At 34.9% G+C, this 23,744-nt stretch overlaps 2 protein-coding genes across 4 annotated transcripts; one reads left to right on the top strand and one right to left on the bottom strand.

Moving 5' to 3' along the window:
- The first annotated feature begins 11,565 nt into the window (after window positions 1–11,565).
- Window positions 11,566–15,249, top strand: LOC145097657 (cyclin-dependent kinase C-2 C-like). Its single transcript, XM_079035275.1, has 8 exons — window positions 11,566–12,310; window positions 12,505–12,789; window positions 12,895–13,212; window positions 13,581–13,808; window positions 13,904–14,001; window positions 14,077–14,518; window positions 14,604–14,678; window positions 14,935–15,249. Exons 1-7 carry the CDS (start codon window positions 11,912–11,914, stop codon window positions 14,637–14,639), a joined length of 1,806 nt encoding a protein of 601 aa, XP_078891401.1. The 5' UTR covers window positions 11,566–11,911; the 3' UTR covers window positions 14,640–14,678; window positions 14,935–15,249.
- LOC145097658 (DUF1336 family protein (DUF1336)) lies at window positions 14,699–20,536 on the bottom strand. 3 transcript variants are annotated; one of them, XM_079035276.1, is made up of 10 exons: window positions 20,188–20,536; window positions 19,280–19,344; window positions 18,318–18,653; window positions 17,969–18,058; window positions 16,294–16,707; window positions 16,068–16,203; window positions 15,814–15,976; window positions 15,601–15,729; window positions 15,199–15,516; window positions 14,699–15,102 (listed from the first exon to the last, which is right to left on the bottom strand). In XM_079035276.1, the coding sequence occupies exons 3-10, from the start codon at window positions 18,559–18,561 to the stop codon at window positions 14,977–14,979; spliced, it is 1,620 nt and encodes a 539-aa protein (XP_078891402.1). In that variant the 5' UTR covers window positions 18,562–18,653; window positions 19,280–19,344; window positions 20,188–20,536; the 3' UTR covers window positions 14,699–14,976. The 3 variants fall into 3 exon arrangements, with proteins under 3 accessions (XP_078891402.1, XP_078891403.1, XP_078891404.1); XM_079035277.1 differs by having other exon boundaries at window positions 19,285–19,344; XM_079035278.1 differs by having other exon boundaries at window positions 17,969–18,055; window positions 20,188–20,535.
- Between the last annotated feature and the right edge of the window lie 3,208 nt (window positions 20,537–23,744).

Genomic DNA, 23,744 nt, shown 5'->3' with positions numbered 1-23,744 from the left:
TATACTTATCTACTCCCGAAGTAAGGAAGAGCATAGTCAGCACCTACGAAAAGTCTTAGAAACATTACATTCGGAGAAGCTCTATGCGAAGTTTTCTAAATGCGAATTTTGGATTCGAAGAGTCGAATTTTTGGGCGACGTTGTTAGCGAGAAGGGGATACACGTGGACCCCTCCAAAATTAAGGCCATTGAGAACTGGTCGGCACCAAAGACACCTACAGAAATTCGTCAATTTCTAGGTCTAGCTGGCTATTATCGCAGATTCATAAAGAACTTCTCTAGCATTGCGAAACCTCTCACTACATTGATCCAGAAAGGCGTGGCCTTTGACTGGGAAGCAAAACAAGAGAACGCGTTCTAAACACTGAAACAGGCTTTATGCACCGCGCCGATACTATCCCTCCCCGAAGGGATAGAGGATTTTGTAGTGTATTGCGATGCATCAAACCAAGGACTTGGTTGTGTTCTTATGCAAAGAGGGAAGGTTATTGCTTATGCCTCCCGTCAGCTTAAGACACACGAAGTAAACTATACAACACACGATCTTGAGTTAGGAGCAGTAGTATTTGCTCTAAAGATCTGGAGACACTACTTGTACGGAACAAAAAGTACTATTTTCATCGATCACAAGAGCCTTCAACACATTTTCGATCAGAAGGAGCTCAACATGCGACAACGACGATGGGTCGAGTTACTCAATGACTATGAATGTGAAATTCATTATCATCCTGGCAAGGCCAATGTGGTAGCTGACGCCCTCAGTCGAAAAGAATACACTGGTCGGAGAGTCAAATCTCTGACTATGACTATCTATTCCCACTTATCCACCCAAATTAAGGAGGCTCAACTGGAAGCTTTGCAACCTGAAAATGTGGTGGGTGAATCCCTGAGAGGAATGGAAAAGAATCTAGAAATCAAGGGTGGCGGAGCATATTATCTCATGGACCGTATCTGGACACCGAAACATGGTGGTTTCAGAGACGTAGTCATGGCCGAAGCACACAACACGAAATATTCCGTTCACCCGGGTTCAGATAAAATGTATCTGGATCTTAAGAAACTGTACTGGTGGCCTAACATGAAAGCAGAAATTGCTACCTTCGTAAGTAAATGCCTTACTTGCGCTAAGGTTAAGGTCGAGTATCAGAAACCGTCAGGATTACTACAACAACCGGAGATACCGGAATGGAAATGGGAGCGTATTACTATGGACTTCATAACCAAGTTGCCCAAGACGACGGGTGGACTCGATACCATATGGGTCATCGTCGACAGATTGACCAAATCCGCGCATTTCCTACCAATCAAGGAGACTGACAAGATGGAAAGGCTTACAAGAACTTACATAAGGGAAATAGTGCGACTGCATGGTGTTCCAATATCCATTATCTCCGATAGAGATAATAGATTCACTACAAGGTTCTGGTAGTCACTACAAAGTTCCTTGGGGACTAGGCTAGACATGAGTACAGCCTACCATACACAAACAGACGGGCAAAGTGAGAGAATGATACAAACTTTGGAAGATATGCTGAGAGCCTGTGTGATTGACTTTGGAAATGCATGGGATATCCATTTACCCCTTTTCGAATTTTCATGCAACAATAGTTATCATACGAGCATAAAGGCTGCTCCATTTGAAGCCCTCTATGGTCGTAAGTGCAGGTCCCATCTGTGTTGGACTGAAGTTGGCGACACCCAGTTAGCTAAAGGACGAGTTCCTGAAAGCACTCTCACCGGTCCGGAAATCATACGGGAAACGACAGAGAAGATCGTTCAGATTTGTGAACGGTTGAAAGCCTCTAGAGACCGACAGAAAAGCTACGCCGACCAAAGGAGGAAACCTTTGGAATTCCAGGTAGGAGACCGCGTTCTATTGAAGGTCTCACCATGGAAGGGCTTAATACGCTTTGGAAAGCGTGGAAAGCTAAATCCAAGATACGTAGGGCCTTTCGAGATTCTCGCCAGAATCGGCCCAGTAGCTTACAAGATTAATCTACCACGTGAACTTAGTAACATACACCCAACCTTCCACGTCTCGAACTTGAAAAAGTGTATGTCTGATGAGACTCTTGTTATTCCACTCGACGAGATCGAGATCAACGAGAGCCTCAACTTTGTGGAAGAACCGATAGAAATCATGGACCGAGAGGTCAAACAAACGAAACAAAGTCGCATACCCATCGTGAAGGTTCGCTGGAACGCCAAGCGAGGACCTGAATTTACATGGGAACGCGAAGATCAGATGAAACAAAAGTACCCTCATCTTTTTCTCTGATTCACAAGTATCTTTATTACTTTAAATTTCAGGACGAAATTCCCACTAACGGGGGGATGATGTGACAACCCGATATTTCAACTCTATGTAATGACCTAAAAAGTCAAGTATTGTAACCACTTTTGATATAATGAAATTAACTTCGAAAATAAAATGTCCAAAAAGTCTCTAATTAATTACCTACTATGTTAGATGTCATTAAACCGTGATCGTACGTAAAAAGAACGCCCAAATCTACTTCATATAATGAAGTTATGATTTTTCCAAGTTCGGCTTAACGACAGACAGCTAAAAACTCGAATCGGAGATCGAACGACTTTTTTGCCGGAATGACCCAAACGAGAATCGAAGGTCTCGACAATGGTATTTCAACGGTAAAAAGTCTGGGAAAAACAGACGTCAGATAAAGAAGTTATGAATTTCTAACGAAATTTTTCTTACCGCGACCTTTTAAAAATAAATAATAAAAATAATTTCAAAATTTGCCGACGGAATCTAAACGAAAGTTATAGAGCGTAGTCTCACCTATGCGTGGATATAAAGAATGTCGAAAACGGAGTTCGTATGAAGAAGATATGAATTTTAGAAGTTTATTAAATAAATAAAACATAAATTTTATTATTTAATCTCGACATTATCCGAAGGAGGAGTCACCAAGTCGATCCGAGTTACGCCCAGCGTACTCGAGGCCTATGCGAGGCTATGCCCCGTCCCATCCGAACTCCGAGGCAGTCGAGGACTCGGTCACGCGTGACGCACGAGTACACCCAACGTACCGAGGCGGTTCCCAGCCCCTATAAAAGGGATGTGAGGGTTCCGAAGAAATGGCCCAGTTTCCTCTCAATTTTCTTGCGTTTTGCCTCATTTTCCGTGCAAGTGATATCCTGAAGCCCCGGTTACCTTGCTCAAGTCCCGAAGGTCGTTTGTGCTCCCGAGATTCCCGAGAAAATCCGCTTTCTCGAGTCGAAGTTCTGCTCGGTTTTCATCTCGCCTTTTTCCGATCTTTCAAGTGAGTTCATACCCCTTAATTAACCTTTTAAATGTTCTATAAATGTTTTTTATGCTTTCAAGGGGGGAATACAAGTAAAACACACGATTATTATCGTGTGTTCTATAAAGTTTCATTATACACTTTTTATCAACAGAATCATATGTGATTTATAACTTTAATAGGGAAACTTTTGTATGCAAAATATATCACTATAACATCATATCGTTGGAAATGAAAAATGTTGTTATATATGTATAAATCAAACACTCTGCTTAGACTACATGTATATGTGTCCATCTTAGACACTATAAAAATTTATACTTTCATAACAAGTGATTCATTTTCTAGGGATTTCTAAACAAACGAGACACACTTAAAGAAAACTATAATAGGTATAGTTTTACGAGTACATTACTAATTTCTACATACTAGAAACATTATTTTCAAGAAGTCACTTTCACATACAAGAACAAACGAACATTTTTACACGTGAATCTGTTTTTATACTAAGTTTTGTGAGACATTAACTTCACGTACGTTCGAGTACACATTTCAAGTCCTGTATTATATCCCAGAATCCCTTGGAGGGGGAGCCTGGTGTTTGTGTATAGATCTATACGGGCTTGACAACCCCGCGCCCTGACTGTTAGCTACAGTACACCATTTGGGGTGACAAACGTCAGAACATTCCAACGCCTGAAGAACATTGTGTATAGGCAATTCTAGTCGATAGCATGGTTATAAAACTCACATGGAGTATTAAAAATACATAAATTTACGGGGTTTTTCAAACGTATTGGAAATTTTATACGTACATACATTTTCTAGAAACAAACATTGGTCTTGATAGAAGGCTACATTTATGCTAGTAGAAAATATGAGATTTTCTAGGAATAACAAACAAAAACAAAACATTTCATTTCATACAAACTTTGTCATTTAATACTTATGAAACTCACCAGCTTAAATGCTGATCTACTCTTTCAAAACTACTTGTATGTCCCAGGCATTCAGTAATTACAGGTAACAAACAGCTTTTGAAGAAAGGACGTTGCGGCGCCAGTTTAAATTCATATTTTGGCATCATATTGTAATTGGTTTTAAACATGTACCTTTTAACAATGTAAACTTTCAATTATATATATGATGGTTGTATTGCTTTCTTTACTATGTATTCATTTGTTACGTTACCACATGAAGTCATCCGCCCCCAAGAACAGACTCGCCGAGTCCAAGACAACCTTCAACAGACTCGCCGAGTTGTTCTTCCAACTCGCCGAGTTCCTGCCCAACTCCATCCGACTCGACGAGTTGTTCATCCCACTCGTCGAGTTCCTCCAAATCTTCATGCTACTCGCCGAGTCTACTCAAAGGACTCGCCGAGTCCATTCAGATCTTCATACATGCAGAGGACTTTTGGGTCATGCATGGACTCCAAACTGTAGATCTACCCTTCCCAAGCCTATTTCTCACGTAAAGTTGCAAACTTTACGTGTAGAGAAGGAGATATAGGAAAAATACACCATAAACTAGGGTTTAAGGCAAAAAGGCTCCATAATCAACTCAAGGATAGATACTTTATGCTTCTTAAGACCATAATATGCTTAGATCCGAAGTAGCAACTTCAGATCTGGCTTCTAACTCAAATGGATAGCTAATCATGGCTAAAAAGCCCCTAAAACTCACATCCACAATAGATCTAAAGAAGGGAAACGACTTAATACCTTCAATAACTCAGAAGGTTTCCCCAATCTTCAGATCTAAGGCCAATCCTTGAAGCTTCAATGATTCCCCTTCTTCTTCTTCCTTCAAATCACTCAAAATGGCTTGGAAGCTTGAATGAGCAACAATTGGGCTTAGGGTTTGATGTTCTGGGTGAAAGAGGTAGTAAAGGAACCCTAGGGGAGAGAATGAGATGTTTAAATAGGCTCCAAGTCCTGAATTTAGGGTTTTCCTCGCACAGACCAGACTCGCCGAGTCTCCTTGGCTGACTCGCTGAGTCGGTCACTTACTCCTCGACCCGGATCCCACTCAGACTCGCCGAGTTCCTCCTTGGACTCGCCGAGTCGTCCCTTAAAATTAGGGTTTCCTTTCCTTTCTTGGCCTTCCTGACTTTGGGTGTTACATTTCGAACATGAAAGGAGTAGATATGGACTCAATAGTTGAAAAATATTTAGTAAAGAGAACATTACACATTTAGGAATCTTGAAACAAAGAAGTACACATTTAGGAATTTTGGAACAAAGAAGTTTTTGCATTGGAATGTGTAAACAAATGAATGTTTGCAAATTAATGATAATGACTATGTTTTTGTTAGTATATATTATTTTAATAGTACAAGGGTTTTAACCTAGTTTATTTTATATATGTTGTCTATTTATAATTGATCGGTCGAAACATATGAGACCCACCATAATCTTGAAAAAGCTCATAGCAGAGCTTGTAAATTTGCTTGAACAAGTTTTGATTTAGATAAGAGCATCTAATAGCTTTTTTTTTTAAATTTAATTGTGGATGATCTTAGTTATTAATCTTGAAAATAAAACTAAAAAGTGTTTGTAGGTCTATCGAATCGTATTTGATTTATAAAATATTAATCTATTTGGACATACTATTACATATGTTCTACCATCTTTAACACATTCTTCTAACAATAGATTCAAATATTTATTCTTAAGTAAGATCATTCTTAAAAGTAATTGTAAAGATTCAACCTAATTTTTTTATATGGAAGCTTTTATTAATTGATTTTATTTTCATTTTTTTTGTTGATTCCATCTTCTTACAAGGTTGTTGATATAATGAATGAATAAAGACTAATAAATATTTTTCCTAATTGGTAAATTTTTCCAAGGATTGATAAAACAAGGTCAAACTTAAGTTCCAACCAATCTAGAATTTCATGTGATTTGATAATGTATAATAATTCCTCAAATAAAAGGAAATCACTAATACATAACAAGAATCAACAATATTCGGTGAAACACAAAATAATCCAGAGTTACACACTGTTTATTTAGAAAACCTAAATTCGGAAAAACCTCAAACATCGAAGACCCCCAAGAGGTCTACTAGTGATTATAATGTTCACAATGAAACAATTTCAAATATTTAGTGCTAAACCGCTCTCTTTCTTCGAACCAAAAAAGGTATTTGAATTTGTCAGGTGCGCCAAACTTTGCTCCATCTGCTGTTTTTTATCTTGGGCTCATAAGGCTGAGATAGAACAATACACATTATGAGGTTTGAAAATTAAGTTTTCAAATTCTAAGTATTGTAGACACTACCATTTTTTTTAATCAGGATTATACTTACAACTTTTTTCATTACTTGGTCTTTTTGATTTTCCAAACTGAGATCGAGATCCTCGTTATCAAAATTATCAAATTATCTTTTTGAAAGTTATGTTGATTTATCTTATTTAGTTTATCGATTGAAATCAACCAAAGTATCTCTTATTATCTTTTCGTTATTATAGGTACAATCTTTCTCATAATATGAACCATTTTGGAAAATTAGTATTAAGATCAAAGTACTTAACAAAAATAATAATTATATAAGTATTCACAAGTGAGGTTCTTGGTTGGTTTTCTCAAGTGGGTGAAACAAAGCAGTTGATGACAATGATTGCCATTTCGCAAGTGATTCTGATTTGTAAAATTGCATAGTCTGGAAGTACAGTATACAAATTCTATGGCTTCATTGAAATTCAGTTTTGTGATTAAAGGCAAGTCCAATTTTTTTGTTTGCTCATTATAAATTGTTGTGTTTTAGATTTGTTTGGTATGGAAAATCCCTATACAAATTAGTTTTATATAAAGGTAGATTTTCATGAAGCACACAAAGTGATAGGGATTTTGCATACCAAACACTTGAAATTTAGGCCCCATAGATGGTGATATTAAAAAAAATGTATATGACTTTCTTGTACCTCAAAACACTATGATATATTAGATTTGTAGAAGTGCTGAATATTCAATATAAAAATTGCCATATAATACACTAGACGAATGAGGTAGGTTATTGAATTGGAAATATAAAGGGATATTGATTAAAAGGGCAATATATTTTTCGATGTGTACATATTTGGTCACTAAGTTTTTTTTTTCATCCACATTTACCCCTTTAACTTGTTAAACTGTACACATTCAGTCCTTATGATCGGTTACTCTAGGTTAGCAGGGAAAAATGACTTAATAGGGTAATATGTTTCTCATTTTGTACATATTTAATCCTTAATATTTTTGTACATATTTAGTCCCTAATATTTTTTTTTCAAAATAAGTCCTTTTTGTTTTTGCACTCATTTAATACTTATTAATGATTTCTTTAGGTTTTTCTCATGACATCTTATGTGTGACAATCATTGATGAGGTGTTTGTGGCTTTTGATGCTTATGTCCATCGCGATCTTGACTGCTTGGTTGTGTAGGTCTTGTGATTTAGCTTAGGTCTTGTGTTCTGAACGTCGTAACTTCTTCATACGATATCAGATTTTAACGAGTTAGCGTGTTCGTTTTTTGAGTACTACAACTTTTGTTAAGATTAGTATATTACTCTCGTTAAAATGTAATATATTTTTACTTACGATTTTATAAAAAAACATCCATACATGCGTTCATAAAAAACGTATGGATATAAAGATTGTAAGTAAAAATATATTACTTTTTAATGGGAGTAATCTAAACGAAAGTTGTAGTAGACTAAAATACGAACGCATGAATATAAAGATCATTAAAATCCAATATCGTATGAAGAAGTTATGACATTCAAAACACAAGACCTAAGCAACCAAGTAGTCGGGATCGCGATGGACATAAACATCAAAAGCCCCAAACACCTCATTAATTAATGTCTTACGTAAGATGTCGTGAGAAAATCCTAAATAAATCATTCATAAGTACTGAATGTGTACAAAAACAAAAATGACTTAGTTTGCAACAAAAAAATATTAAAGACTAAATGTGTACAAAAATATTAAGGACTAAATGTGTACAAAGTGAGAAATATATTACCCTAGTAAGTTATTTTTTGGAGTAACCGGTCATAAGGACTGAATGTGTACAGTTTAACAAATTGAAGAGGTAAATGTGAACGAAAAAAAACTTAGTGACAAAATATATACAAATCGAATAATATATTACCCTTTTAAGTCATTATCCTAAATATAATACCTTAATAATGCAAAAACACTTTTATCTACATGTAAAAATACATATTAATATATATATATATATATATATATATATATATATATATATATATATATATATATATATATATATTAAAGATGTGAAAAATTTTAACAGTACTTGGCTGTGATTGGACCAAATTCTCAGGGGTATTTTTGTCTACACAACCTCTTTTTTTTTTTAATCGGGTAATGACTGTTTGTTCCACCGCATTCGTTCTCCACCGCCTTCATCCTCCAATAGATACACTACACTGCATCTTCATATACAGTTTAACTAGATGCTTCCCAACCGACAACATTAATCCTTCTTGGGTGTAACCCCCACCACTTCACCTCCTTATCCAGTTCTCATTTAATTTCTCCAGTTCCTTCCCTCCAACCTTCTTCTACCCTATGCTCCTTCGATCTACCCCAGCCCCACCGATTCTACCTCATCGACGACTTCATCCTCTGATGTTGTTTACTCCTTTTTTATACCCATCAATTTTTTTTTGGGTTCGCTTTACACCCTAATTCGTTTTCTTTTCCACCGCTTTTTCACTGTTTACCATAAAGAATTACAGACCTACGACCTCTAGATTGATTTCATCATTGATCTCTTTCTTCTCCACTTCTTCCATATTTCGTTGTTGTCTTTGGGTTGTGATCATTGGAAATCGGTTGCGCCTCCGTCGTTCTATTCAAATCGATTAAGGAGTTTAGTGTTACTTATATAGCATCGGCGCATCCGGTGGTGGTCGATTTGGTAAACTGCGATAATGACTATTTGGTAAATCGGACCGACTTTGGAAACGTTACTATTCAATGTTGTTGTTGTTGCAAGCACAAACTAATTTCAAGCAGGTATGCTCGACATCGATTGCACTGCAAATCTCGATTACACGTGAGATCAAACGAGAATGAAGGAGGACGATTGCAGAGAAGCAACAATGTTGGGCATGTAAGTCTTTCTTTGCTTCCTCTGATTATCTACAACAAATAATTATATCAGATTTATATGCTATTTCATTTTTATTCTTTTATGCTCTTTGATTTAGGAGTCGAAAGTTTTATTTGCATTACCATGGTCAAAATTCAAGTCGACAGGATATAACATACGTTTATGCTATTCTACTATTCTGTTTAGAAATCGAAGCCCTTATTTTTTTTTTCATGGAAACTATCGAAAGTCGATTAAAAGAATTGGAATCCTCTTACATGGGTTACCAAAATCAGGTCACATCTTTGTTCTCATCTGTTTCCCGTTACTTCATGTGATATTGGTGTTTTTGGGATTTAAAGTACTTTCTAATTATTTTGCGTTACCTTCGTGAGATACCAAAATACTCACTTCTTTTTTAATTTATTTGCTTCAGTGATTACTTTTTTGTGATGCTCTTATACACAAATTACATCGTAGGTGAGCTCTTTTATCAAAATTTCTACTTCAAGGTTTGTCTGCCACCTGCTCGATGAAATGCTTAAGAGAGAACTCATTGCTATATTAACCATGTAAGTGGCAGTTTAGTTTTCCTTATTTCATCATGAACTTCATCGACAGGTTTTGTCATTGATTTGTGTTGTCTCTGCTGAGACGGATCTTCCACCGCCTCCGATTCAAATATCGGATCCACCCAAAACCCGGCGAGGTTGAAGGTTAAATTTTCAACTTTGATCATCTATGCCATGGTTGTTGTTTGTTTTTTGGATATTAAAGACATGTTCATTCCATGCTGCCATTCTTAAGTAATTGAAAGACGATTCCTTGATATATAATATACCTTTTCATTGCATGTTGAATCACTTTCTTTAAATATGTTATTGATGGCACAAGCATATGTGATTAGTATTTAGTTTTCTTAATCTTTGCTGAAGATTATGTTTGATTATTAACAATGTAAAAAAGACTAGGTTGTCTTTATGACTTAATGTGCTTAATGGGTTAAGCATTTATATTTGATAGTTGTGCATGATCGTTTTTTTTGGGTGCTTAATATGGATCTAATGATTGGGCAAAAAACTCTCCATTGTTACAGATAAGCCCCATGGTGTTGACACTATAAATACAGAAACACAAAAAGTGGTACGGTTATTTCAAAGGTGACTTTGCTTGCTTCTGGAGGTACAGGGCATATTTATCCATCTACTACAAATCCAACCGTACGTTTATCTCATTTAAAGGTCATTATTTTAGTTGTTGTAATGGAATATGTATTTTGGTAATTTCTTTACAGTCAATTGCGATCTGCTTTTTTGGGCGAGAGGAATGAAATCAGTCTTTCCAATGTTCCTGGTAGTCACTTTTCATATCCAAGAGAAATAGTAGTTGATAGGCAGGAATCTATTCTTAAAATTAGTAAAGTAGTGGAAACAAGAAGTTATGTTTATAACATGTATCTACCTGATCTGTAACTGTGTATTTTACAACTGAACATTTTCTAACCCCCGTAAAACGGGGGTCCTTCCCTAGTTTATATTAAGTTATACATACCTTAAAGATGTTTGGTTAAGCTTATTTAAGCTCTTTTTTAGCTTATTACTGGTTTCAAACCGATATAAAATAAAACGGGTATTTGATAGAAATAACTTATACCGATGCCATACCGGTAATTAATCAAAATCCATTAGTGAAACACCCTAACTTATCAACTTATAAACAATAATAAACTATAAATTAAAAAATATTTATGATTTTTCATAAACTTTAACCATACACCCTCTAATGGTAAAATATGTATAGATAAATTTAATGGTAAAATATTTTAAAAATATTTAATGATAAAATATGTACACCGTAACAATAAAATCTATATTGTAATGAGAAGTGCTATGTGACATGATACAATCCAAAATGATGAGAGAGATAGTGGTCTGGTTGCGATCTCACTAGGCCGAGTAGAGCAAAGAATGCCGATAACATTAATTATATATTTTTTAATAAAACAAACTTTAATAGTCATACCAGTATAAAAACTATAGTTTGCTGCATGTATCAGGGATTTTTTTTTTATTTTTTTATTTTTTTATTTTTACATTTAAAAAAAAAAAAGGATCCGTGACCACACCCAGAAGGGCGTGCTATATTTTCAAGTAAAGCTGTTTGTTGAACTTAGCGGTTGGTCGATTCTCACTCTTCAACCACCTTTTCGGTCTCTCTCTCTCTCTCCCTCTCTAAAACTCTTCTGTTGCAGAGCACACCAAAATGAAGTAATCAATCAACATGGACCCACATATGTCGCTCTCTTTTACTTTCCTTTTCTTCTTCTTCCCCCTCTCCCAATTTAAATTCATCTTCTCTCCGCATATCTCGCCAGATGCTAAAATCACTGTTTCAGGAATTGGATGACAGTGTCAATCATCAGGGTTTTGTTTTTTGTTTTTTAGGGTTTCTCTCTCAATTCTTCCCCAATTTCTCCGCCCTATTTCCCCTAAATGTATCAATTCCTTTGATGGATTTCGTGTGAATTGCAATGGGTTGCATCGGTTCCAAAAATGTGGTTAGGTCTTTCAGCTCTCCCTTACACGATTCACATTCTTCCACACATTTTTTGGGTTCTTCGTCTTCGAAGAATCACGATCATGATCATAATCGCGATCATCCAATTGAGCCATCGACGAAGATCAACAAGGGAACACGTAGACGATACGATGATAAGATCAGTAAGAACAAGGACAATCACGTTGTTATTAATGATCCATTATCCGAAACTTCAAATTCCGATTCGATTAATTTCAATTTTGGAAGGTTAACTGAAGCAGAACACATCGCCGGCGCCGCTGGATGGCCCTCTTGGCTTAGTGCCGTCGCCGGTGAAGCCATTCAAGGTTGGCTTCCTTTAAAATCCGATAGCTTCCAAAGATTCGAAAAGGTACACGATACTACAATTCAGTCTTCATAATCCCAATATTTTTTCCATTAATATATTCTATGTTACAGAGGTATAAAGATTCACTTGAACAATATCTTGAAATCAAACCATGACTTCATTACACTACTTAAATCCTTGTATCTTCTTCTTCAAATATGATTATGTAAACCAAATTTGTTTCCATTCATATTCAGATTGGACAAGGTACATACAGTTGTGTCTACAGAGCACGTCACATCGAGAGTGGCAAAATGGTTGCATTGAAGAAGGTGCGTTTTGACATTTTACTTCCAGAGAGTATCAAGTTCATGGCTCGAGAGATCACAATCCTCCGTAAGCTCGACCACCCTAACATCATAAAACTCCAAGGGATAATCACATCCCGTTTATCACGTAACATATACTTCGTTTTCGAATACATGGAACACGATCTTTCTGGTCTTCTATCATGTCCTGACATCAAGTTCAGTGATTCCCAGGTTTTGTAACACGTAATTCCATTCCAGTTCCAATTCCAATTCCATTAATAAATTCCGATTCCGATTCCGATCCACAAACCATATGATGTTATTTTTGGTGCGCAGATTAAATGCTATATGAGACAACTATTGAACGGAATCGAGCATTGCCACTCACGTGGAGTACTACATCGAGATATAAAAACCGCGAATATTTTGGTGAATAATGAAGGGATTTTGAAGATTGCGGATTTTGGTCTTGCAAATTTTTATTGTCAAAGGAGTACACAATCGATGACTAGTCATGTTGTGACTTTGTGGTATCGGCCTCCCGAACTTCTTTTAGGGTGCACAAAATATGGGACTTGTGTTGATCTTTGGAGCATCGGGTGTGTTTTTGCTGAACTTTTTCTTCGCAAACCGATCCTCAAGGCGCGAACTGAGGTCGAATACAAAATCTATAATCTAATACTGTCTGACAAAAAAAATTGCAGTTTTTATCCTATTGACATCGGTTTTTGTATGAAACCGAAAAAAATTACAGTTTTTGTCTTATTAAAATCAGTCCCTGTATATGGATGGGGTTAGGGGGCACGGTACAGAAACTGTATGTAATTTATCCTAATTGACAGAAAAAATACAGTTTTTGTCTTATTAACATGAGTCCCTAGCCCGTATATGGAAGAGGTTAGGGGGCACGGATTTATTTACCTTTTTTTTTTAATAGGGAATTCCCTTTTATATATAGTTTTTGTTTCTTTCATTTAAATATTGGGGATTCATTGTTATTGTTACACGATGTTTTATTTTAGGTGGAACAATTGCACAAAATATTCAAGCTGTGTGGGACTCCTCCTGATGGGTATTGGAACAAGTCGAAGCTTCCATTCGCAACAATGTTTAAACCTCATCGTAATTACGAAAGTACCCTTCGGGAAAGATGTAAAGAAGTCCCGAAAACTGCGATTGACCTTATCGAGACTTTACTCTCCGTAGAGCCTCACAAACGGGGGACAGCTAAATCTGCCCTAGAATCCGAGGTATGTTTCACTTTCGCAGCTTACGGAATCAATTCATTGACTTAAAATCACGACTTGAAGAAGTTTCTCGTTTTTTTGATCTTAAATTAAAACAGTATTTCAAAACGAAACCCTTTGCGTGTGATCTCACAAGCTTGCCGAAGTATCCCCCGAATAAAGAAATCGATGCAAAAGTCCGTAAGGAAGCATGTAGGTAAGTAGGTTTCACTCTTCAGCTGTTTTCGATGGCAATTTGGTAAAATAACGTTGATGAATTGAAAACTGTCAGAAAGAAGCCAGGTGGCATGCTTAGGGCATCTGGAGCAGCTTCGAGAAATCCAAGAATGGTGCGAACAAGTAGCCAAGAGCAAACTAGTTTCCGTAAAGTGGGTCCTACAAAGGTGAATCCAGATAGAAACAATGGCATCAATGGTGGATTCCGTGACACGGTGTCGGAGTATTCACAAAATACAGAAAGGTCCGGTGAATCTGACATCATCCCGACACAACCCACACCTTCAAACGGTGGTTTCGTGTGGGCAACACGGCGGCAGAAGCAGAATCAGAAACAGAAACATCCGGCGACTGGCGGCACCACCCAACGTGGAGGCGCAATGGCGGTGTGTGTGATATATTCTTCTTCAGCCGATGGTGAATGTAGGAGCAGCAGGGGTTTTAGAAATCGTAGGGTCTGCAGTGGTTCTTTTGATATATCTCACAATTTACCAAATGTAAGTTAAAGTTGTGTTTTTAACTTTTTAACTTTTAACTTTTATGATTTAATAATGATTTATTCCTATTTTTATTTTGTAACAGGCTTCGGTTCCCACGAACGAATCTGATAATGATTGACCAGGTTCAAGAAAGTCAAACGTTCATAGTTTGATGGAGGTAAATACCAGAATACAAAATGAAACTAAAAACAATAGTTTATAAAATGAAAATGATCCTGTATTTACAAAACCAATAACAATCGATACATCAATATGTACAACAACTTACATTACAATGAACCCGTATCGTTAACCATTCAAAATTGACATTGAAGAAACAATGAAAAGTTTTTACCTTTTGTTACTTTTCTAACTCGGTTTAAGCAAAAATTCACCTTTTTTTTTTTACTGGGATTGCAACTGTGTACTTACAGTGGGCAGGAACATTTTACCAAAGAAAAGAAGGAAGAATGATTTCAAGAGGAATTGGAATTGTGATCATCTGCGACTAATGTGGGTATTTGACCTTGATTGACAAAGTCAATCTTGTTTAATCTCAAACAGCAAAGAATTTTCTCGGGTAATTCTTCTGGTTTTTGAGCCTGTATGTTTTTTTTTAACAAGAAAAAATATTAGGGAGGGAAAAAGTTGTAATAGTTTGAAAGTACATCAACAATTCATGATTAGATTTAGATTACCTGAATTGTTAAGCCGAGATTCATGATCCCGTGTTTTAGACGTTCACGAAATGCATCCAATCCTTTTCTTGCTATGTAACTAAATCGATGAATATCAAGGTCAATTTCAAAGTAATTTGACCCCTTAAAGAAGTTGTGTTGAGGGCGTGAGAGAACGGGTTTTTCATTGTAAGAGTGCAAAAGTTTCCTCTCAGTACTACTTGAGACAAGGTCATCCGGGTTCACCACACCCACCATGATCTTCAACCGATCTCTGAAAGGCACTGTTGTTTCTTTTGTGAAACCCCGAATCTTTTCCATTTCATCATCCACTAAACTCTTTAAACGTACGTATCCAGCAATTATTATCTCAAACTTAAACTTAAAATATATTTTATATTTAAAAATTTAAATTTAAATTACCTTAATGCTGTCCTGAAGCTGAGGAGGGATATCTTTCTCGTAGGTTTCAGAAAGCTTGAAATACAAAACAAGATTCAACCCCTCACCATCACTGTCACTATGGAACATCTGAGCAGGATAACTAGGCAACTACATATGTAACAACATATTATTAACATAATATGTAAATTTCTAGTAAACTTGTAAAAAAAAAAGAAAAAAGAAAAGGGAAACCTGAATATTGACAATTAGGAGGGGGGGCAAATTGCCATCGCCTTGTAAGGAAGGAAGCTCGAGGTGTTTGGCGATGTGGTTGATTTTTTTCGGGGATACAAAAAGATCGACACCAAATGGAATGTAAGGGCTATAACTTGGAGCAGCTTTTTTCGATTTATCTCTGTGTTCCATTTATATTTAGGTTAAAATAATAAAATGTGATGAAATAAAAGAAATAAATCATTAATTAAAAAGTTTGAAAAATTACACACTTGAAATAATTTTCGCCTCTGAGAGTAAAATTTGAGGGGTCAATAGCCGACCAACATCCTGCAAGCGGTTTTTCATCTGTACAACACGGAATCAAGAATCCGGCTCGGGGACGATAAAAGAACTTCTCTGTAGCACCTGGATTTTATCGAAACAACCCATAAAGTTGAAGGGCTAAATGTGAAAATAAATGAAGGAAAGTACAAAGTGTTGTAGACAGAGACATACGGTGGGTTTGGTCGTCTCCATCGGTGGCTCGTTTTACAGCAAGCTTAATAACGGTGGGTTTTGTGGTATGATTTTGTGAGATGGAATTATGAGTGTTGGTGATTTGATCGTGGAAACTAGCAGAAGGGAACAAGTGGGGTCCACTACCAGACATCATCAAGAGATGGGATTGGGTTTTATCATCTTTATCACAACCATTATAGCTGCTATAACTACGTCCGAATTTGTTTGTAGGGCTTGAGTCACCATGATTCCCTACTGAGTAGTATGATGAGTATGCATCTTCTAAATCTGTCGAGCACTTATCTCCCTTCAATGTCTTCTTTGTCATAATCTCATCGTCTACTTGGAAATAATCTTCATCCCCTTCCCCTTCCCCTTCCCCGTTTGGTTCATCATCATCACCATCATCGTCTTAGTTTAAACAATCAAACAAACTGGGAATCAGTATGACATTTGTGAAATCTAACTCAATTATTATTGACTTTTTGAACCATCTTTTTTGGCTTTTTGTTGCCATAAACATTATCTTTTTCTTATTTTATGGCCCCAAAAATCATCTTTTTGACAATGAGACCAAGTAACATGTAGCGGATAGTTGGTAGCGGGAAGTTGTAGTTTTTATTTGTTATATGAATGTTTGATAAAAATAGTTAGAAGCTTTTGAAATATATAAAATTACATAAAAAGACAATTGATTAAAAATAAATAAATATTTAAATATATTTTTAAGGGTAATTATGAAAATTAATTTCAAACGTTCAATAGCGTTTTGTTAAACGCTATATGAAGTAACTTTTAGATTTGGAGTTTTTGTTTGAACTAAAAGCTAAACGTTCGTATTGCCAAACGAAGTTTTTGTTGTTTAAACTATAGTATTTTGTCAAAAGCTATAAGCTAGAAGCTCTCAAACGCTTTCAAAAACTCCATGCCAAACACGTAATATTTTTTAATTTTTCAATGGCAACAGACCATCTTTTCGACTTTTAAAAGCCAAAAACACAATCTTTTTGACCTTTTAATACTAAAAAGATCATTTTTGGCCCTTTATTACCAAAACACCATATTTTCAGCTTTTTATTGTCAAAAAATCAATCTTTTCCACTTTTTGTTGCCAAAAATACTATGTTTTCGACTTTTTTATTGCCAAAAAGACAATCTTTTGGCTTTAGACAAATATTGCCAAAGAACGATGGTCTTTTTGTTGCCTTTACATTTTCATGATATGTCCAAAATTGCTCATTCTTGTAAACTCGAGGGGACTATTTCAATCCCTTTATGTGAAAATGGATCAATTTGTGTTACATATATCGCTAACTAATAAAATTCATGGGTAAGACACTTGCATCTCATATGAGATGAGATGTAGTTTTCAAGTCTTGGGGGTTAAAATTAGGAGTTGGCCAACAGAGGATATACAATATACATCGTCTAAAGGGCAAGCCCTCTCCCAATATCCTTGCATAATAATCACGGAACCCATTTACTTAGGTTGTAAGTTATCCATGACATAATCATTTCTAAAGTTTTATTTAAAACCAAATCATTATCACAAAAAAATGTAAAAATATCGACTGATCAACCCAACCTTTTTGACCTTTAATTTCTTTTTTCCATTTTTCTAAGAACAAATAGAATGGTTGAATAAATTATTTATATAAAGTGAAGTAATTACCTCCATGCACGCTAGCAAAATCATCCTCCGATACCGCACCATCACCATCACCATCAATGCTGCTAATCGTATCAAAAAATGGGTCGTCTGCTGTAAAACAAAAGCTTTAATAAAAAAACTAGAAATAAAAACATAGTTTCATTAATTTATTTATTATAACATCCCACTTTCACTTGTTATTACGAAATAGTACAATCCGGAGTATAACGCCTTAATAAAAAACTAAAAGTAGAACACTTTAATTAAAAAAAAAATTAAAATGGTATGTTAATGTTATAATACATAAATAAATAAAAATACATTACTATTTCTTGCACAAGTTAAAAGGAAAAGAAGATTGTACCCTTACCATTAACATTGGTGTGTGATTCAGTGTGACTAGGTATAGAAGTACGAAAGGAAGACACTGAGTCCCGAGAAACGGACATTCTATCAACATTATCAGTATCAGCATCACCATCGGTGGGAACGAGAATGGAATCAGTGTCTCCCTTCTTCTTTGTTTTGTCGTGCTTACGTGTCTTTCTACTTCGATGACGCCGTGATCTCCTTGGTTTAATTGTTTTCACGGGGCTCGAAGCACAACTACCCATTTTTTTTATGTATTTATAAAACAACTGCAATCCTTTGATCCCTCAAAAGCATCAAGAAACGTCTCCGGGTCCCCCAAAAGTTGATCCCAAAACTGATACGAGTTAAAAACTGATAGTTGGTATAATATTAACATTGACATATGTAAGAGGTAGGCCCCACTTGTTACACAGACTCAGTGGCGGATCCATGACGGAAATTAAATGGGGTCCATTTAATTACAAAAAAAAAAAAAATGAAAGCATAAACTTCTAAGATTTTGGATTTTTTCGGCATAAGTGGGTACCAAGGATGGGAGGTTTTAGTAAAAGAGAAATTTTTTAAAGATATTTTTAGTAATATATGCGTGGGACCCACTTCCAAGTACATAGTATATAACTAGACACGACGCAAGATTGTTGGCTTTACCACACTTTTGGTATGCATTGGACTGTGATTAAGAATTAGATTGATGTCCGTAGAACATGCCAATTATTTTGGTACAAAAATAAAGTGGGACCTATTTAGCCTTAGATTTTTTATATGGTGCAAAAGACATTAATGTCCTCGTTCATACTATTGAAAATATCCCCTACAAAATTTATCGAGTCTTGAGTAATTAAAGGGGCCATAGAGGAAACTTTTTTAGTACATTATGAAAAATATGGTGGTTTTGAAATATCAATTTCTACAACAGTGGTATTACTTTATGTAAACTCCATTGGATATAAAAAAACATACCTTACCTTAACAAGCTGCAAAAATATTCCAACAAAGCCGATATCAGGATTCCTAACACAAGAATTCTGCGATAAACATCAATGACATGGTTCAAATTTCCAATTCTGAAAGAACTTTTTGACATAAATGAACCTCTTCAATGGAAATATTCAAATAACTCAAATGTATGATAAGACGAAAGCGTGATGAGTAAATAAAGCAAATGGTCCCTAACAAATGATTATTCTTTTAAAAAAAATACCAAAGCTATAGTTTGCAAGAATGGATGATTTTCAACGCGTTGTGAGAGTATAAATGCAAAAATAATCATTCTCCTTGACATTTGTTGCCCGAAATCTTTCATTTATATAAAATACATTGTTCTTTTGTGTTTTCTTTATCGTTGTTCATGTTTTTATTGGCATAATATATAATGACAAAACTCAAAAAAATGAGAAAGAAATAATTATTGCAATTCACGAGAATTAATTGCCAACCTCATGAAACCCAAAATACATAAAATAGAATTCAAGACACAGATATCTCATACGTATAGACATACAAATAAATATTACCAAAAGTACAATAATTTATGTCAATGCAATAGATATAATAATTTGAAAATTTGGAATCATGCAAAATTCACCAAAAAGGGAACAAAAAGAAGAAATAAATACCCTTTCAAATGAATCTTCCCATAAAAAAATGGCTAAATGTATCAAATCAAAAAGAAGCATGAAAACAAAAAATTGGGGAAGATAATGCATATAATTTGGATTTGAAAACTTCTTTTCATTACATAATGAGATATATCTAACAATACAGACAATAAATTATACTCGTAGAGAGAGAATTGGGAAAATAATGCATCTAACAATACAAACAATGAATTATACGTATAGAGAGAGAAAGAAGAGAGAGAGAGAGACCTGTAATTAATGAAACTATCAAGAGGCTAATGAATTTACAATCTCCTCTTTCTCTCTCTCACTCTCTCGCTCGATCACTCTGACGAATTGAAGGAAGCCACCATGGGAGGAGAGGGGAGGGGGAAAGCAGAAGGTGGGTGGGGTCCGACTGTTGTCGGATCCGGGTTCAACAATCACAACCAAATCGATCTATTGATTCTCGTTGTTTCTCAAACCAATGCCAAGTTTCAGAAATTTTGAATTTATAAAGATAATCTCCGAGAAGCATTGTGCATATGTGTCTCAGAGAGTCTTTCGATTTCAAACCCCTGTTTTTTCCTAAGATTACGATGGGATTGGGAGGAAGAAGAACACCCTCGCCTTCCATTTTCTTCGCTTCCCACATTTTCACACAATTGTGCTTCATTTTGTGCACATTCGTTGCTTATGAGTCCAAAACAGGCTGACATTATATTATTGGAATGGAGGGAAATATTTATTACATTATTTCAAGGTGAATTCTAATACTAAATAGTAATATATTATTATTTTTTATTTCAAATTTTTGTAAATTATAATTTGTGTTACATATAATAACAACAATGATAGTGTCATTAGTAATTTATTTTTTTGATTAAAAACGATTTGTCAAGTATACGTTTAAAATCGAGTGTGAGTAATTTTCTATCGATTTTATTGGTTTTTTCGCTTAAATTTTGTATTTTATCCGTATGATTTGTTATAGATAAATTACACTTTGAATTCATCCATTAATAAACAAATAAATTAAAATCAATCACACCCACATTTGATACTCATGCTGTGTTGCATCAATCAAAGACACGATTGTTATAGGATATTGTCAAATGGGTAACATATTACCTTGAAAATATGAGAAAATAAATTATTACCATAACGTTTCAATTCACGAAAATTGTATAATGCAAGCATTTTCACGACTCTTATAGCTTTTGGAGTAAGTTTGTATTTAAAAACAAAATCATAAAATAAATTGAAGATGCTCCGAAACTATAATTATGCATGGTAATACTTGTTGAATGAACACCTTTCTAGAAGTGTTGTATTAAACGCTGCTGCATCAACATAGTATTTTCCTTGTATGCTCCGATCACCAAAAGATTCATAATCTTCCCGACAGATGAGCATGACGAGCAAAAAGTATTGAATTATGGATGTCTTGTTTCGTTTGTTCCCACATTAGAGAATCACCAAAAGTATAAAAAATTATATAATTAAAGGCCTAAACATAATGTCTGTTTCGGCTAAACATAATATCTATCCTAAACATAAAAAGTTATATAATTAAAGGCCTAAACATAATATCTATCCTCTAAATGAAGATGTGTTTATATATAAATACAGGAGAAGATCTTGTCAAAATGAGAGTAAGAGTTGAAGAGGTCACATCTGATTGTTTATTCTAATTTTTGCTTCTAAAAGTTAACATTTGGACGTTTCTTCCTGACCTACCCTAAACATAAAATATTCAATTTGCATACGTATATAGTACGCTTTTTTTTAATGGTGTGCTCCTATCCTAAGCATACAAGTTCCACCTATTCAAGGAAAAATAGGTCAACTTGTGTTAGATTTTATTGCTAATTATGGATCAAATGCATAACATCACAAAATTTAGCCTAACATGTAAGTAGGTAAAACGATTTAGATATCACACACCAAAGGATCTCAAGTGCTATGACCTCCCAAATTGTTCAGTTAAAAAATGAGTCATTTTTAATACTGCTAGTTTTGAATCATGTATGATATATTAATTGTTAATTAATATTCTAATAAATTATTCGGACGAGACTTGAACCTTCTAATCTTTTGGAGAGGGCATCTCATTGTACTACTAGGCCAAAGATATGTTGTTGGAACTTATTCAAAATTGAAGTGGGTGGGTTATTAATTTTAATGGCATAATTTAATTGGGCTTATGATAATAATAGTAATATTATTATAAAAGGGTTTGGTTTTTGATGTTTAAATGGTAACAAATGGCAATTACAAGTCAAAGGCCACTCTTATTCCTCCAAGTGGTATTGAATCAGCATAATATGGTGAAATGGCAACCAAAAAGAAAGAAATCCACGCTTATCCAATACTTAGAATAATATAGACATGTCTATTTACTCCTAAACACCTAAAGATCTTTGCTTTATGGGGTGCACGATTGTGTTGATGTAGTGATATGCATATCTAAAGATGTGTCTTAGGGTACCTATATAGATAAATAAAGAGTTGAAGAGGTCACATCCTATTGTTTATTCTAATTTTTGTGTCTAAAAGGTAAAGTTTGGACGTTTCCTACTGACTTATTCTAAGAGCAAAATATTCATATTGACTCATGCATGACTAGCATTGTTTATCATAGAGATGCCTCTCAATTATTGAGGGAAAATCAAACCGCATTACAATTTATAATTTGTGCTGATATGTATATGAGTATCGCAGATGGGAATATACTAAAAATCTGTTGTTAATGTCATGATTGATGAATAATCTAAGAGTGTTTTCAAAAGTCAGGGGGCAATACGAAGTTTGTGTAGCAACCAATGCTGACATCTGCATCACTTTAAATAATACAAATTGGCATATAAAATTTAAAAAGAAAACTGTCAAAAGAATAGAAGTAATATATGTTATATAGCATATGACTGATTAGATTGTCTCAAGAGAATTTTGTGAACTTTGAGTGAAAACATTTATCATCTCAAATTAATGTGGTCAATTAGCGGCTAGACACACCGTTTTTAGTTACATGGTTTTATTGAGTTTTGTGTTTTATACAATTATTCGTCTTCATTCAATAATGTACTCCCTTAATTATTTTGTTAATTATTTTGAACCGTCAAAGCTTTATTAAAGTTTGACTCTAAATTTAGTACTACTTATTTTAGTTTTGTGTTTTGTAGTATATTAATTTTATATATTAATGCTCTTTTGAAGAATTATTTTTCGTAATAAACATATGATATATGCTAAGAAATAACAACTAAGATGAGAGAGTTTTATACAACATTTCAGAATAATAGTAAATTAGTTAATTTTTTTAAACAAAAACTTATAGGATTGACAATATTTAAGTTGGTGTTTGTTTTTCAATATGTAAATGTCAGGGCCGGCCCAAGGGCAGGGCAAACTGGGCCATTGCCCAGGGCATCAACAACTGATCATGGATTTCATGAGGCATCATATTTTTATCATCTCTTACAAGTATTATCTTAATTGGGCGAAAAATTTGATCCACAAATAGTCCAACCGGTAAGGGAATAAAGTGCACGCCTCTTTGAAGAAGTCGAGGAGACTATTAGAACTACGAGGTGGCCTTTGAGGTTTGTCTGATTCAATAATTATCTAATTTATAAAATGCAAACTATATTTTGATTATTACTTAGTTTCTAATTTCTTATACACCGAGAGGACTAGGTTTTTTTTAGCATTCTTCTTGTATCTTCGATATCTTTCATACTGAGGGGGCATGGGCGATTTGGAAAGGAATGAGGAATGAGTATTGTGGACTAAGGCACAAGGTTTGTAGAACTGAAGACGAGATT

The sequence above is a fragment of the Lactuca serriola genome, chromosome 4, assembly GCF_051521515.1.
Source record: "Lactuca serriola cultivar US96UC23 chromosome 4, Lser_US96UC23_V15, whole genome shotgun sequence".
Classification (NCBI taxonomy): Eukaryota; Viridiplantae; Streptophyta; class Magnoliopsida; order Asterales; family Asteraceae; genus Lactuca; species Lactuca serriola.
Note: the sequence above shows the minus strand (reverse complement) of the source record. Positions and strands in the feature narration are given on the sequence as shown.